The following is an 18,334-nucleotide window of genomic DNA, read 5'->3' on the forward strand; positions in this document are numbered from 1 at the left end:
CCTTGTCCATGTGCCAAGTATACTTAATTTTTTTCTTTGAATAGACTCACTTTTTAAACCATTTACTCATCCTTGACAATAACCTCTGAAATCAGAGGCTAGGTTTTGCCGGTTATTTTTTTTCTTTTTCATGTTAGAATGAGTACCCAACTGGTAAACTTTTAAGTGCATCCTAAAATCATTTGTTTATGCCATGAGTGTTGTGCCTTTTTGCTTCTTTATAGGATTGGTTTATGGTAATTCATATTCCTTGCTACATCAGTCTAAGAGTTAATGTGTTGTATTTCATTATTATGTTAATTATAAAAGTTTGATTTTTATATTCTCAGCTATAAAGTAGCAAAGTATTCTGAGAATTCCTTTAACTCCGAATGCTCTAATAGTGTCTCGTCTTGGTGATGTTCCAGAAATATGATTTTTTCCTAAGATTTATAAGTTTTCTAAGATTTATGAGGCTTGTATTCTTAATCATTGTAAAAAGTTTATAATAACATTTGATTTATAAAAACTTCTGTTGTTGCAGTGAGATGGAAGATTTTCGAGGTATAGCTGAGGAGTCATTTCCGAGCTTTTTAACCAATTCATTACTTGGTAATAGCGGGATTTTGGAAAATGTCACTATTTCTTCAAATCTTGGCTTGCCTGTTGCTGTTTCAACACTTGCTAGAAATAGATCCACCACTGATAACAGGTACAAATTGTTTGAACAGATGATTTTTTTAGGTCCGTAAATCCTACAGTATACTGATAACTTCTGTAAAATTTCTCAGTCAAGCTTGAGCTTTTGCTTTATCTGAGGGACATGGCCATATATGTAAAATTATGTAAAATTAATATGGAAAAAGATAAAATATATTGTCTCTGTATTCCATTGCCTTATCAGTGGTGGGTAGGTGGTGTTAGGATTGAGTACCAGTGACCTTATGGTTTACTAATTATTTTTTCTGTCCATAGTGCTTTGGCTTTGTATTAGTTCAGCCTTACTGGTGACTGGTAATTTGAGTTATATCTCTAAATATAATGTGTACAAGTTGCCCATCTTGTGTAATGTGTAAACTTTGCCAGTGCTTAAATATCTAATCGCTATTCCATCCTTCCAATCTAACATTTGGTAAAGAGCATCATCTTTACCTTTGGAATGAAAGGGTTGGATTAACTTTGTAAAAACTTAGCTTTAAGATTTCTGTGACTCTGTTGTTTAATATGTACTGTGTTGCCCCGAAAATAAGACCTAGACGGACCATCAGCTCTAATGTGTCTTTTGGAGCTTATGGTCCGTCTAGGTCTTATTTTCAGGGCAACACGGTACAAACTCCACTGCTGATCCATTTCAGTACTTTGTACATAGGATGATGGTTTCGAACACTGGGGCTCTATTTGTTTTACCACCTGGTGGTTGGCTTCACAATCATGCAGGCCTATGTCATGGTGAATTTTAAATGTGCATAATTTAATTATTAACAGTCAAAACATTTTTTTTGTATGTGTAGGTATTCTGATATCCAGACATCTTATTTAGTAGAAGGGAGGTTTTCAATTCCATCTGAGTCATCTCCCAGTAGCCAGAGTGAAGCTGAACCAAGAGAGAAGTTACAGCTTAACTTCCAGGATGATGAGTAAGTTTGTACCTCCATGTTGCTTGCACTGTGTTAAAAGCGAGTTTCATTCAGTCTTGTGGACAATGAAACTGTGATGGTGTCTCTGATTAATTCTAATCATAAGAATCTTTAAATTTTCTTTATATTATTTTAACCTACAAACACTTTAAGTCTTTTGAAACACTTTTTCAGATTCCAGTAGTAATATATGCTCATTGAAAAAAAAATACAGAGAATTGTAAGGAAGACAATAAGGTCTGAAATCCCACTAACTGGCGAATAGCCATTGATTGTATTTTTATTTATAGTCTTCGAGAATATTTTCTATGTACACATACATATATATGTGTGTGTGTGTATGTATATACATGTATATATGTGTATGTGTATATATATACATACACATATATGTGTATGTGTGTATACATACACAAACATACACATATACATATATCGGCGGTGCCAAAAAAATGTATACAAGTGGACACTAGTCAGTGTTGCTCAAGCAGTAGTTTGCTGTAATCAGAAGTGTCTGGGCTCTGATAGTAACCACTTTGAGCACCTTTTGTAATTGCAGAAGTCAAACGTGACTTATATTCATCTTTTCTTATTGGTAGAGAATTACAATTTTAATAGTTTTTTCCTTTCTTAAAATGTGTATACATTTTTTTGGTACCCTCTGTATGTTCCACACCTAGTAGATTATTTTATTAAGATAAATTCCTAGGATTGAAATTGCTGAGTTAAGAATATTTAATTTTAAACAATTAGAAATTACCACGTTGCTCTTTAGAAGATTTGTACCAATTTACACTCCCACTAGAAAATGTCTGTGAGAATGCCTACTTCTCTGAGCTCTGCCCAACATTTGGTGGTATTTTTAATCTTTCATTTTAGAAAAAAAAAAATTGTACACATGCGTAAATGCATAGATGAAAGTGTGGAAGTCTATAAACCAAAATATAAATGGTAGTTATCTGTTGATGATAGTATTACAGGCAGTCTTAAAGTTTTCTGTTTGAATTCATAATTGAGTATTTATGGATTGAGCATACTATAATGTTTATTCACTACTTTTATTTCTGTTGTGAATTGCTTCTTGACAACATTTGTTTATTTTTAAAGATTTTTTTATAACCTATAGCTAACATACAATATTATATTAGTCTCAGAGGTACATTATAATTATTCGATATTTAAATACCTAAAGAAGTGATCTCCATGATAAGTCCAGCAACCATCTGACACCGTACCACACTATCGCAATATTATTGACTATATTCCCCATGCTGTATATTATGTCCCCATGACTTATTTGTTGTATATGTGGAAATTTGGACCTCTTATTCCCCTTCACCTTCCCCCTTTTTAAAAATTTTCCATTACAGTTGACAGTCAATATTGTTTTATATTAATTTCAGGTATATAGCATAGTGGTTTATATAACTTAAGAAGTGATCCCCTGACTAGTCTAGTACCCTCCTGGCACTATACATAGTTATTACCATATTAGTGACTGTATTCCCTGTGCTTTACTTTACATCCTCATCACTATTTTGTAACTACCAACTTGTACTTCTTAATTCCTTCACCTTTTCCACCCATCCCCCCAACTCCCTCCCATCTATCACCCCAACAAATCTATTACCATCCGACACCATACATAGTTATTACAATATTATTAACTATATTCCTTATGCTATACCTTACATCTCCATAACTACTTTGTAACAACCAATTTGTACTTCTTAATCCCTTCCCCTTTTTTTCACCCACACCCTAATGCCCCTCCCATCTGGTAACCATGAAAACGTTTTCTATATCTGTGAGTTTCTGTTTTGTTTGTATATCCTGTTCTTTAGATTCCACATAATAAGTGAAATACATTTTATTTGTCTTTCTCTGTCTGACATACTCCACTCAGCACAATACCATCCAGGTCCATTCATGCAGCTGCAGGTGGCAAGAACCCATTCCCATTCATGGCTGAGTAATATTCCATTGTATGTATGTACTACCTCCACCATATCCATTCCTCCATCTACAGATATCCAGGCTGCCTCGATATCCTGGCCATTGTAAACAATGCTGCAGTGAACATAAGGATGTCCCCTCGAAGTACAGTTTTGGGTTTCTTCAGATAAATACCCAGATTTGAGATTATTGGGTCCTTCTTTGTCTCATGTTATACATAGCCTTTGTTTTAAAGTCCATTTTGTCTGGTATAAGTATTGCTACCCCACTTTTTTTGTTCTTTATTTCCATTTTCATGAAATGTCTTTTTCCATCACTTTACTTTTAGTCTGTGTGTGTCTTTCAATCTGAAGTGAGTCTCTTTTGGGAGCATATGTAATGGTACTGTTTTCCTATCCATTCAGCCCTCCTGTGTCTTTTGATTGGAGCATTTAATCCAATTCCATGGAAAGTAATTGTTGATAGGATGAAGTTTTGATAATTAAGTTCGCAAACTTGTTGCAACGATGTTGCTAATCTTTTTTTGATATCAGAGGAATTATTTATTATGAATTTGTACCAACTGGACAAACAGTTAACCAACTTTACTATTTGGAAATGCTGAAAAGGCAGCGTGAAAAACTTAGGTGACCTGAACTTTTCATCAACAATTCATGGCTCTTGCATCACAACAGTGCTCACGGCACTGTCTGTGAGGGAGTTTTTGGCCAGTTCCAACAAATAATTGTGTTGAAACACCCTCCCTACTCACCTGATTTGGTCCCCAATGACTTCTTTCTTTACCCAAAGATAAAGGAAATACTGAAAGGAAGATGTTTTGATGACATTTAGGACATCAAAGGTAATACAAGAATGCTGATAGCCATTCCAGAAAAAGAGTTCCAGAGTTGCTTTGCAGGGTGAACTAGGCGCTGGTGTCGGTGCATAGGTTCCCAAGGGGAGTACTTCAAAGGTCTCCAAAGTGATATTCAGCAATGAGGTATGTAGCACTGTTTCTAGGATGAGTTCGCGAACTTAATTGTAACACTTCATATGTAGCTATTGCTATTTTACTATTGATAATTTTGATCCTTTTTTGCCCCCGACTTAAAGAAGTCCCTCTAACATTCCTTGTAATACTGGTTTGGTGGTGATGAACTCCTTTAGTTCTTTTTCTTGTCTGGGAAGCTCTTTATCCTTCAATTTTAAATGATAGCCTAGCTGGGTAGAGTACCCTTGCTTGTAGGTCTTTGATATTCATCACGTTGAATATTTCATGCCAATCCCTTCTGGCCTTCAAAGTTTCTGTTGAGAAATCAGCTTACAGTCTTATGGGAGCTGCCTTATAAGTTACTAGTTGCCCTTCTCTTGCTGCTTTTAGGATTCTCTATTTGTTTTTAACCTTTGCCATTTTAATTATAATATATCTTGGTGTGGGTCCGTTTGGATTCATCTTGTTTGGGGCGTTATGCCATTCCTGGACTAGTATGTCTATTTCCTTTGCCCGGTTATGAAAGTTTTCAGTCATTATTTCTTCAAATAGGTTCTTAACTCCCTGCTTTCTGTCTTCTCTTGTGATATGAATGTTATACTTCATATCACAAGTATGTTGTCCCAGAGGTCTCTTAAACTAGTCTCATTTTTTTTCTTCTCTTTTTCTTTTTTTAATTAAAGTTTATTGGGGTGACAATTGTTAGTAAAGTTACGTAGATTTCAGGTATACAATTTTGTAATACATCATCTATTATCTCACATTATGTGTTCACCACCCAGAGTTAGTTCTCCTTCTATCACCATATATTTGACCCCATTTACCCTCTTCTAGAACCCCCCTCCCCTCTTACCCTCTGGTAACCACTAAACTATTGTCTGTGTCTGAGTTTTTGTTTCTTCATTTGTTTGTCTTGTTCTTTTGTTGTTTTCAATTTTGTATACCACATATCAGTGAAATCATACGGTTCTCTACTTTTTCTGTCTGACTTATTTCGCTTAGCATTATAATCTCAAGATCCATCCACGTTGTTGCAAATGGTACTATTTCATCTTTTCTTACTGCCGAATAGTATTCCATTGTGTATATATACCACAACTTCTTTATCCATTCATCTATTGAAGGACACTTTGGTTGTTTCCTTGTCTTGGCCACCATAAATAAAGCTGCAATGAACAGTGGGGCACATATGTATTTTTGGATAAATGTTTTCAGATTTTTTGGGTAGATACCCAGAAGAGGGATTGCTGGGTCATATGGTAATTCTATTCTTAATTTTTTGAGGACCCTCCACACTGCCTTCCATAGCGACTGCACCAGTCTGCATTCCCACCAACAGTGTATGAGGGTTCCTTTTTCTCCACAGCCTCTCCAACACTTGTTACTATTTGTCTTGTTGATGATAGCCATTCTGACTGGAGTGAGGTGATATCTCATTGTGTTTTTATTTGCATTTCTCTGATGATTAGTGATGTTGAGCATTTTTTCATATGTCTGTTTGCCATTTGTATGTCCTCTTTGGAGAAATGTCTCTTCAGGTCCTCTGCCCATTTTTTAATTGGATTGTTTGTTATTTTGTTGTTGAGTTGTATAAGTTCCTTGTATGTATATTTTGGATATTAGCCCCTTATCAGAGGCATGGTTTGCAAAAATCTTCTCCCATTCGGTTGGCTGCCTCTTTATTTTATTGATGGTTTCTTTTGCTGTGCAAAAGCTTGTTAGTTTGATATAGTCCCTTTCATTTATTTTAGCTTTTACTTCCCTTGCCTTTGGAGTCAAATTCATAAAATGCTCTGTGAAGCCAAGGTCCATAAGTTTAGTACCTATGTTTTCTTCTATGCAGTTTATTGCTTCAGGTCTTACGTTTAAGATTCCGTTTTCTTTTTGCCATTCTGATTGGGTGTTTTCTACTACCTTGTCTTCCAGATTGCTCATTCTATCATCTGCTCTATGTAGTCTGCTGGTGATTCCTTCTAGTGCATTCTTCATTTCAGTTATTGTATTTTTTACTTTTGATTGGTTCTTTTTTATGGTTTCTATGTCCTTTTTTATGCTTGCAATCTCTTTGTTGAAGTTCTCACTAAGTTCCTTGAGCATCCTTATAACCATTGTTTTGAACTCTCTAGCTGGTGTGTTGCTTGCCTCCATTTCATTTAATTGTTTTTCTGGATTTTTCTTCTGTTCTTTCATTTGGGATGTATTTCTTTGTTTCTTCATTTTGGCTGCCTCTGTGTGTTTTTTTCTATGTATTAGGTAGGTCTGCATTGTCTCCCAGTCTTGGATGAGTGGCCTTATGTAGTAGGTGTCCTGTGGGTTCCATAGGCAGTCGCTCCCTGGTCACCTAGGCCAGGTGCTCCAGGAATGTCCCTTGTGTGGGTTGTGTGTGCCCTCCTGTTGCCGTTGAGCCTTGATTGCTTTTGGCATGTCAGTGGGTGGGATTGACCCTAAGCTGACTGGCTACATCCCCTAAGCTGTGGTTTGGCTACGTCCACAGCTTATGGGCTGCTATCCAGGAGCTTTATCCCATTGCGTGGGATTTGTCCCAGTGGGCTCTGGTGCCTGTTGAGACCAACTTTTGTGTGTGCCACTTGCTGGGCTAATTGTGTGGTGCACTGCTCTGGTCTGAAGCCAACCTCCAAGTATTTTAGTTCTGGAGTCTGTTGAGAGGTCTCTGGTACAGCCCACTTAAGAGGGCTCAGGTCAGCCACTGCCTGTGACTGCCTGGGGGCTACCTGGTAGGAGCTACAAAGTGATCCGTGGTTGTTCGCTGTCTGTGCTAAACCTGGATGCATGTGAGAGAGGCCACGTTGCGAACCCAGGATGACTGCCACCAGTACCAGGTCTGGGTAACTCTGCAAAAAGCCAGGACACCCAGAGGCCTGCTGCCACCTGCTGACTCCCTTAAGGTTTAGACACTCATAAAGCCTGTGTGGTATTCAAGTTGGGTGAGGTAGCGTCTCAGTGAGTCACTAGAGTGGGAAGTGTTGTCACCATGTTAATGTAGACTCTGGTTTGGTGCTAGTGCTGAGCCTGGAGTGACTCAGCAAAAGTCTTGGAGCACACCGAGACCAGTTCCCACCCACCTAGGCCCCACGGACTCTGATAGTTTTCCAAGAAAGAGTGCAATATGGGAGGGACTGGCTGCTCTAGGAGAAAGTGCCTCCTGCAGTGTGCAGGTTGGGTGGGGTGGGGTCCCAACTGAGTCAACAGGGCAGAGCAGTGGAGTTCACCAGGCCAATCAGCTTAAAATTTGGCCTGTGGGGGCAGGCTCAACATAGGAAAGATGGCACCCGTCTGCCAGTTGCTTGGGAGGAGGACCCTTTACTGGGAAACTGCTCACTGTCTTTCAGTCCTTCCCCTGAAACCACATACCTTGCCTCCCGAATGTCTCCGAGGTCTCCTGAGCCCAGGTTGAGTGCCTGCGAGTGAGTGAGTCTGAGTGCAGACCCTTTAAGAGGACAGCTGGATTTCCCTCAGCCTTCTGTCTTATATGGATTGTTAGAATCCTCTCTGGTTTTCACAGCCAGATGTTGTGGGGGGCTTCTCCTCCCAGTACCAGTACTCTGGGCTGGGGATCCTGGTGTGGTGGGCTGGGATCCCTCGCTCCTCTGGGGGAACCTCTGTGGCCAAGATATCCCTCCTGATTCTCACCCGCCCCATGGATGTTTGATGGCAGCCTGTTTTGTGTCTCTGCTCCTCCTGCCAGTCTCAACATGGCTTCTTTATATTCTTAGTTATAAAACTACTGTTCAGCTAGACTTCGATGGTTCTCCAGGTTGATTGTTTTATAATTTAGTTGTAATTTTAATGTGTTCATGGAAAGAAGCAGACACAGTGTTTGTCTACTCCACCAACTTGGATCTCTCTCGTCTCTTGATAACATTTAGATATAAACACTTTCTGTATATCAAAGATGTTAACTCTTTGTATATTCATCCATTCTGTGTTTTGTTTTGTTTTTGTTGATTTTCTTTTTACGGAGTGCCTCTATCTGCTAGGTGTTTCTCCAAGTGTTTAGGGAATATCAGTAAACAAAACTGACATTAAACAAACATTAAAATAATACCAATTTTATAGTATTAATATATTGGAAGGGAAAAGTGCTAAGAAAATAGAACATGATACGGAGAGTTATTAGGAAGGCTGAAGGAAGTGTTCAGTGTGTCTCATTGAGGAAGTATAAGATAATGAGTGAAGACTTGAAGGAGGGAGTTAACCAGGTGGACATCAGGAGGAAGAGGATTTGAGGTAGAGGGTGCAACCAGCGTAAAGGTACTAAGGTAGCAGCAGAGCATACCTAGTATGTTCAAAGCACAGGAAGAAGGCTGCAGTGGGTGAGCAAGGACTTTGACTTTGAGATGGGAAACCATTAGAGGATTCCATCTGAACTATGTTTTAACAGGCTCACTCTGGCTACTGTGTTGAGACTAGACTATTGGGAGGAAGACAAAGTAGAAGACCACTTAGGAGCTTGGATTATCAAGAGAGTGAGGTAGTTGGAGCAGAGAAGAGCAGCAAGGTTTGATGTTCAGAAGCTTCAATATTAAGAAGTGGGGAGAGGAGGAAAGGCATGAATAAGAATTAGTGATCAGAGATAGGAAGAAAACAGTGTATTGGAAGTCACATGAAGAACATATATAAAAGAAGAGAGTGGTTCAGTTGTGTCTAATAAAATGAAGACTAAGTAGTCACCATTGGTAACCCTGACAAGTGATTTTTTGGATGTAGGGGGAGGCATAGTAGTGTAATAGAGTGAGTCTACAGGACTCACAGAATGGGAAGTTAGTTTTGGAGACTGAGCGTAGACAGCTTGTGGAGTTTTGCTGGAAAAGAACAGAGAAACAGGGCTGTGATAGCTGGTAGGTGTAGGGGTCAGGAGAAGTTTTTCTTTTTTGTGTGGTGGGATGAGTTACCGCATGTTTAGTTGGTAATAGGAATAATCGGGAAGGGGAAAATTTGATCATGTAGAAAGAGAAGAGACTTGTTGGAGCAATGTCTTTGCATAAATAACACAGGCTGGGATCTAGCATGCAGAGTAGGGAATAAGTTCAGAGGGATTGGACCGTGGATAGTTCCTTTGTATTAACAGACAGGGAGGCGGAATATGTGGGTACATGTGATGGTAAGAATCTATGGAAGTTGTTTTTTCAGTGCTTGAGGTTTCTCAGTAAAGTCGGAGGCATGGCCATCAACTCAGTGAAGGTGGACAAGGAGGAGTTGCTGATTTGAAAAGAGAGATGTAAACAGTCCTATAGGAGTGTGGAAAAGTGAACAGACAAGGGGAATGGTAGGATTATCAGACAGCATCAGGAGCCCCACTTGAGGGTCATGGTCATCAATTTAGTGTTACATCAATTGCTCAGTGTGATTGTGATGTTTTCTCCAACCACATTCAGCTGTAGGAGTGCTGGCAAAGTGTGAGTGGGGAGTTGGGGTTAACCAGGAATAGTTTGATGCAGGGAGTGAGGGACAAGGGAGTTGAGGTGTATCACTATTTATAGGATTTAGGTTAAGGAAGAGGAGAGGATATCAGAAGGGTGAGGGAGTGTGTGAAATGTGGCAGTGTGAATGGATTGGCAGCTTGGGAGGGTCAAAGGATTTTAGAGTTGTGATACTAAGGTAGATGACATGGGGGTAGTAGGTGATTCTAAGTGGGGAGGCTTTCGGGAGAGTGATCTAGAAGTGGTACTGAGGGGCACAGAGGACTGCATATTACATTTCCATGCTGTGGAAAAGACAACAGTCCTGTCCTCATTTGACAGAGCTAAGGGGGAGCAATGTTCTCCCAGGACATACAGGTTTTCATTAAAGCAGTGAGGTGAAACGAATGTTTAGAGAAGGGGTTCAGGAATAACACAATTTTGCTGATCCAGCACTGTAACTTGTAGAAGGCACAGTGGAGGGGTTTGTGTACTAGGAAGGGAAGAGAAGGGATGTGCAGTCTTACGGCGTTTGGCGTGCCAGCAGGAGGGGTCCTGAACTTGTAGGGACTGAAGTAGGTGCAGAGGGCAGCATGAAGCTAGTCTCCCTGAACTGATGTTGGTGATGAGTCAGTGGATGTGGGGGGACGTTGGGAGTAACCCCTTGCTGCTTTTTGATGGAGGTAAGGAGATCTAGAGAAGTGGTCTTGTTGACCCCTGTTAGTGGAAGATAGAAGACCCGCTGGCCTCATTCTTGACTCCTGTTGGGGAAAGGGGAGTGCTTTGGGGTAGCTCTTGCCTCTGTTGAATAATCTGAAGACCTGGGTTTTAGTCTGGTGCAAGGGCCTCCTGTGGCTACTGTGATGGAGGGTCCATAGCCATGGTCTTAGTCCCCTTGTGAGGGATGGCTTCTGTGACCCCTTCTGGGGGAGGGCAGAATGTATATATTTCAAATGTCCTTATTCTAACCTTTGAATTAATTAATCTTTTAGATGAATATGGAATTTAAAGATGAAAATAATTTTCACAAAATTTTGAGGGCATTGCTTCATAGTATGAGAAGCTTGATGTTATTTTGATACTTGATCCTTTGTATCTAAACTATTTTTTTCTCTCTGGAAACTCACAGTCCTACAGAGTGTCTGGTGGATGGGGTTTCCACCCACCTCCTCTATTCACTAAATTCTGATTGGCATCAGTCCAGAGAGTTCCGTGCTTTAGTCGTAGATAATTAACGTGTTTCCCCAAAAATAAGAACTAGCTGGACCATCAGCTCTAATGTGTCTTTTGGAGCAAAAATTAATGTAAGACCGGGTCTTATTTTACTATAAGACCCGGTATAGTATAGTATAATATAATATAATATAATATAATATAATATAATATAATATAATATATAATATAATATAATGTAATGTAATATAATATAATTTGGGTCTTACGTTAATTTTTACTCCAAAAGACGCATTACAGCTGATGATCCGGCTAGGTCTTATTTTTGGGGAAAGATGGTATTACTTTGACAAATTTCTATTTTTCTCTCTTTTTTTTGGAGCTACTATTTTGTAGTGCTTGGGTTGATCCAATTCTATTGTGTTTTTTTCCTATTTTTTTTTTCTTTTGCAGTGCAAAAACACAATGTTCTAGATAAGTTCCTAATTTTTTTTCATCCTTCTATTAAATCATTTGGCAGCCATAATTTTCAGATGTTTTCTTCTGGTTTTTTTTTTTTTTTTTTTTAATGGCTGCTTTTTGTGTAGGTAATAGCTACTTGAATGTTTCTGAGGATTCTAATTGAGATTTTTTTCAAATTTCTATTAATTATTCCTTGTCTCTGGGGTTATTTGTTTAGTTTGTTCATCTTTATTTTTTATCACTTGAGCTGTTCCTTCTCAAACTGTGTCTGGTTTGTGGCTGTCTTCTGGGTTGGTAGTGTGGGCATCCTCAGATGTTGGGTGTCCAGATCTCATTTCCGTTAGGTCTCTATGTGAATGGGGCAGCACTCCTGGCCATCTTTACTTTGGGGTGAGCAGGCTGCTGTGGGAGCGTGGGGGGTGGGAATCTTAAATTCTTGCCAGGTGTTTAATGCTTTGTTCTGGGCTGCTGTAACTACCATAGCTTCATTCTGCACAGGTGTTTCGTGTGCCTTGTCTGTGGAAGAGCCTTCTTCCCAGGTGTTCAGTGTCATGTTGACGTTGCTGTTTTGTTTGTGTGCGTTGGGGAGCAGGAGTGGCGTACTGCCTGGCATGGTCCTCTGAAAGACTTTCAGTCAGCAACTCTCTCCTGCTCTTGCCTCCTGTCCTCCATCCAACTGTAGTCAGGAAACATTACTGCGGTTCTTCCAGGCAGATTTCCTTCTGGGCCCTTTTGTTTTTGTTCTGGACCACATCTTTCTTTTCTCCTGTATCTCCCATCTGCTTTTCAGATTCTAGAATCTGACATAAGCTTGGGCTAGGACTGGTTGCTGTCATCTAGAGTGCTTCACTTTTTTAGCTGTCCTTAAGTGGCCTTTTAATGGACTCCTGGAATTGTTTGACATTTTTACTTGAAGCTTATGATTTGAAAAATGTCGATGGACTAATAAAAACAAGGGATAGCTATTGTTTTGAGGATGTAGATTTTGGGGTTGGTAGTGATTAATTTAGAGTGCCCTTAACTGTCTCTATTATCCTAAAGTTCTAATAGTCACACTACTTGCTTTTCTTAGGCAAGGGCTTTAAAATATGAAAATTAACTTAAATGTCCCATCTTTTTTATTTATTTCATGTCACCTTCTTGCTCCCTGCCCCCTTTTCTTTTTGTCTTCTCTACCACATGACTGTATCCATTTAAAGTCTTTGTACCTACACCTACCCTCTCTTTTATTCAGCTTCTATTTGGGGTGAAAGTTTCCTATACCTACCTATGAATTCACCTTTGATTTAAGCTAATGACTTTTTATGTATTACAAGAAAGAGATGGGGTAGCTGGGAAGTAAATTAGAGTTGGGGAGTTGCCTTAGGCACAAAGCGTTAGAATTTGGAATATATGAAAGGGCTAATTTCTTTTCATCCATCCTGGCCCAATCTAAGCCTGGCCCTAGGTGTCAGTCTGTCAAATGATAAATTTGTTGCAGTTAGTGCAGTTCCTGCAGTTCCATTTCTGCCCATCCTCTTGCTGGTGAAATGCTATAAATCCAACACTTTACAGTAGATTAGGAGGAAATTTGCTTTTGAGGAAAAACGTTTTCATCCATATATATAAAACAACAGAGGTAGATAGAAAGATGAGGACAAGAACAGTGTCAGGAGCTAACAGTAAAACTTTTGAAGCATTTAGTAGTGCAGAGAATCAGCTATTTGGCAAATATACTAGTATCCTTTAAGTCTGTCTTGTTTTTAGAAAGCTGACTTTTTCTCTAGATATGATAGGGTCAGAGATACTTATTTGGGAAAGAAAAAACCTCATTGTATCACCTGAGAGGTACAGTCGCAGTATGATAATGTATTTGATTTCAGTAGACTGTTCATCACTGGACCCAAAGTGACAGTGCAGTCCCTAGGACACTCATGGTGTTACCAGTTGTAGTTTCTGTCTGGTCCCAGAAATGTTTCTTTTCACTGTATCCACTTTTTTCTTTTTGAGAGATACAGTGCATAAGTGATTAATGAATAGATTATAGATTTACGCAAGGTACCTAACATTTCATCATCATTCTATTCCCTTAGTAAAAAATGTTCTGTCTTTAGGAAAAAGAACCATATAGAAAGTCAACATTTGTCAGATGCTGTCCTCAAAGAGTCAGCTTTTCCCAGCAGTCTAGCAAAGACAGAAGAAGAAGAGGATAAAACTGGAGAATCCTTTCAGAGCCAAGATCCTTGCGTTAAGATTTTACCACTGGAACAAGTGCAAGGTACTGAAGTATAAGAAATTGTTTCTTTCTTTTTTAATTTTATTGGGGAATATTGGGGAACAGTGTGTTTCTCTAGGGCCCATCAGCTCCAAGTCGTTGTCCTTCAATCTAGTTGTGAAGGATGCAGCTCAGCTCCAAATCCAGTCGTCATTTTCAATCTTAGTTGCAGGGGGTGCAGCCAGCCCACCATCCCATGTGGGAATAGAACCAGCAGCCTTGTTGAGAGCTCGCGCTCTAACCACCTGAGCCATCCGGCTGCTCCAAGAAATTGTTTCTTAATGCATATATTTTAATTTCCTTTCTTATTTCTCTATCTTTGAACTGGTATTTATCTTAAGCTATGATACTGTCAACTGAAAATGCTTTGGTTTGGCATTTACCTATTAATATCATGGCATTTACCTATTAATTATCATTTGCCTATTAATACCATGTTTGTAATACTTTCATAGAAAAAAGTCTCTTAATCTCTTAAATGTCATTACTGATTAAGCTGAAATCTCCTTTCCTTTGGAAGTCATGCTGTCTGATGACCACAGTACACTTCATGTTTGAGACAAGGAGACTGTTTCTAATACACCTTTCACATTTCTCCCCACCAATTAATTTATATTCTTAATAGTTATTTTTGTTCCTAAACTTATTTTTATAAGAATTATAAATTCTAAAATTATTTTTTCTAAGAAAACCAAGTTGAACACTTTGGAGTCATATGAAAAATTGCTATCAAATTAGATCTGGGACAGAATTACAAAAATGTGGGGAAAAATTTAAAATAAATAAATTTAGACTTCTGCTGTCAAATTTAAATACATTCTACATTCTCTTTTTTCAAAGAAATCAAGACTAGAAATTGAAAACTAATACAGACTTACGTAGCAAAGATAACTTCAAACTGTGGTTCATACTCAAAAGGCCTTGCTTTGAGCCCATGTCTAAGATTGATGAATGAATGCACATTTTTACGTTTAAGTTAAAAAAATTGAAGGAATATTTATATTTCTCCTGATGAAAAATATCAAATATAGATAAAAGGTCTGACCACTAAGTTCACGAATTCATCCTAGAAAAAGTGCTACGTATCTCATTGCTGAATATCACTATGGTCACCTTCAAAGTACTCCCCTTGGAGTACGCCTAGTCCATCCTTCAAAGCAATTTTGGAACTCTTTCTGGAATGGCCGTCAGAGCTGTGGTCGTATTACCCTTGATGTACTGAATGTCATTCAGATGTTTTCCTTTCAGTATTTCCTTTATCTTCGGGTAAAGAAAGAAGTCATTGGGGGTCAGATCAGGTGAGTAGGGAGGGTATTCCAATACAGTTATTTGTTTACTGGCTAAAAACTCCCTCACAGACAGTGCCGTGTGAGCTGGTGCATTGTCGTGATGCAAAAGCCATGAAGTTTTGGAGAAAAGTTCAGGTTGTCTAACTTTTTCATGCAGTCTTTTCAGCACTCCCAAATAGTAAACTTGGTTAACTGTTTGTCCAGTTGGTACAAATTCATAATGAACAATTCCTCTGATACCAAAAAAGGTTAGCAACATCGTTGCAACAAGTTAGCGAACTTAATTGTCAGACCACTTATGAAAGTAGAATAGTATTAACACACACTCACAAGCAATAAAAGAAGAAATAGATAAATTGGACTTCATCGAAATTGAAAACTTTTGTGCTTCAAAGATACTCACTATCAAGGCAATGAAAGGTAACCAAAAGTTGGGAGAAAAATATTTGAAAATCTTATATATGATAAGGGACTAGCATTCAGAATGCATAGTTTTGCAACTCAGTAAAAAGACAAATAATCCAATGCTGTGTGTAAATGGGCAAAGGATTTCAATAAACATTTCTCTAAAGAACTTGTACAAATGGCCATTAAACACATGAAAATACGGTCAGCATCTTTAGTAATCAGGGAAATGCAAATCAAAATCACGAGATACCACTTCACACATACTGGAGTAGCTGTAATAAAAAAGATGGAAAATAGCAAGTGTTGGTGAGTTTATAGAGAAATTGAAACCCTCACCCATTGCTGGTGAGGATATAAAATAGTACAATTGCTGTGAAGTTTGGCAGTTCTTCCAAACATTAAAAATAGTGATTCAGCAATTCCAGTCCTAAGTGTATATCTAAGAGAAATTAAAACATGTGTCCATACAAAAACTTGTACGTGAATGTTCAGAGCACCATTAGTCACAATAACCAATAAGTGGAAATAACCTAAATTTTCATCAACTGATGAATGTATGAACAAAATGTAGTGTATATTCATATAATGGAGTAGCATTCAGCCATAGAAAGGAGTGAAGTATGTGACCTAATATGGATGAACCTTGAAAGCATGTTAAATGGAAGAAGGCAAACACAAAAGGCCACATGCTGTATGATTTTATTTATGCATCGGTAAATCTATAGATATACAACAGGCAAATTGATAGAGACAGAATGTAGATTAGTGGTTGCTAAGGCTTGGGGTGAGGGGAGTGACTGCTAATGGGTACAGTTTTTTTTTCCTGTAGTAATGAGAATATTTTTGAACTAGAGACAGAATATGGTTGCACAGCCTTGTGAATATACTGGAAACCACTGAATTTTACACTTTAAGAGGGTGATTTTGTGATATATAAATTTTATATCAGTTAAAAAAAAGCTCTCCGTACCTAGCCCATAGTTTCAATTAGTACTGTGTTTCCCTGAAAATAAGACCAGGTCTTATATTAGGGTTTGCTCCAAAAGATGCATTTGGGCTTATGTTCAGGGCATGTCCTTCTGAAAAATCATGCTAGGGCTTATTTTCCGGTTAGGTCTTATTTGCAGGGAAACATGGTATAAGACTTTGTTGTACTTGCTTCATCTCTTCTGGTTTTTTATTTTTTTTTCTGTTATTTGAAAATTCCAGACATCATTTTATTCCTATATATTTCAGTATGCATCTCTGAAAATATGGCCATACTATGACATATCCACAGAGCTATTAATATCACTAACAAACTTAATAATTCTTTCATTATCATACAGTACTCTAGTGTGTATTCAATTTACTAATTATCTCAGTTGGTTTGCTTGAATTGAGGTCCAAGGAAGGTTACATTATGTTATGGTACATTTGTCTTAAGTCAATGCATTATAGAGATAGGCTTGGTTGAGTCACCCTGTAGATTGTGCCACTGTTTGGATTTGTCTGTTTGCTTACTCATGGTGTCGTTTTTCTTGTTTCTTTCTTCCCCTATCTTCTGTAAAACATGACACTTCTTTAAAGGTTTGATCAGATTCATATACAAGGGGTTTTGGCATGTGTATAATTTTGTACGTTTCCCCACCCTAACAGTTTTTTAATTTAACTGACCGATGGTGGGTTCCAGAGCATCATTTAAAAGTGCTGTGTTTATTTAAAGGGAAAAATGTTTAGTTCATTAATTTAATAATTTTAGATATTGTTGGGTATTTAGTTAATAAAATAACTTGGTCTCTCAGTTTGCATTTTTGTTTTCTTAAACAGATTTACCTGTTGATTTTTGTTTACAATCATGGATGAATAATGAGAATAAGGTAATCTTTTATCTATTTGTTATCAATTTCTTGAGTGTTTAAAAGAGTGAGATTTCCTATTTCACATATACAAATGCTAAGTAGTACTAATATTAGTTAGAAGTCTTCTACTTGTCAATAGCAAAAATCCAAGATACTTCTTTAAGTAAGTAGGCAGTTAAAAGTAGTGCTGGTCCAAGGGCTGTGTATTCCTGGGTTTCTTGTGTTATCAGGATTGGCGGCTTCTATGCTCTACTTCACTTGGTGCCTGCTCCCTCTAGAATGTTGCCTCCATGAGAGTAAGTGTTTTTCTTTGTTCTGTTTAGTGTATTCTGAGTGTCTGGCACATAGTTGGCACATAACTCAATAATTTGTTGAATGATAGGGAAGCTGTCTTTGTTTGTACGCAACCCAAGCCTATGTTCTTAATATTCGTGATCAGAAAAGAAGAGCGTGATCTTTCTTTGGGGTAAATTTTTAAAAAAGAGGACATCTCTAATGAGTCCACTTGGGTTATATGTCCTCCCTTATGCAAATCGCTGAGCCAAGGGGTAGGTTGGGATAAGACACTGATTTGTGAGCTGGACCTTAGGTTCACTTCTCTGTATGTATGTACGTGCGTATGTGTGCATTAGGGTCTATATGTGCACAGATAGAGGAATGTGACTGACAACCCTACCAGGAACACATGAAGTAAAAAGAGATGGTCTCCTCAAAGGAAGGGATGCTGAGCAGATAAACAGTCTGTCCAACGTAAACAGTGAACTGGAATTTTAGGCTATAGTCTCCAGTACTTCTAAAACTTATAAAAAGGAGATGCAATTTTTGTTTTATCTTCATAAGAATTTTTAAGATTATTTTTATAAAATGATTACAGAAGGGTTAAAAGTAAGAGTTACTTCCCTACGCCAGGGGTTGGCATACTGTAGCTCATTGTCCAGATCTAAT

At 38.2% G+C, this 18,334-nt stretch overlaps 1 protein-coding gene across 8 annotated transcripts in view; it reads left to right on the forward strand.

Moving 5' to 3' along the window:
- CEP192 (centrosomal protein 192) overlaps positions 1-18,334 on the forward strand; it is a 165,200-nt gene that overhangs the window by 5,845 nt on the left and 141,021 nt on the right. For 7 of the 8 annotated variants that reach the window (XM_074340409.1, XM_074340406.1, XM_074340407.1 and 4 more), the window contains 4 exons: positions 524-691; positions 1,491-1,616; positions 13,691-13,854; positions 17,358-17,407. In XM_074340409.1, coding sequence (XP_074196510.1) covers positions 528-691; positions 1,491-1,616; positions 13,691-13,854; positions 17,358-17,407 — 504 coding nt within the window. In that variant the 5' untranslated portion in view covers positions 524-527. Of the gene's footprint in view, positions 1-523; positions 692-1,488; positions 1,617-13,690; positions 13,855-17,357; positions 17,408-18,334 lie in introns of those variants that run through there. The other variant, XM_074340413.1, reaches the window with a different exon arrangement.

The sequence above is a fragment of the Rhinolophus sinicus genome, linkage group LG09 (assembly GCF_036562045.2).
Source record: "Rhinolophus sinicus isolate RSC01 linkage group LG09, ASM3656204v1, whole genome shotgun sequence".
Lineage (NCBI taxonomy): Eukaryota > Metazoa > Chordata > Mammalia > Chiroptera > Rhinolophidae > Rhinolophus > Rhinolophus sinicus.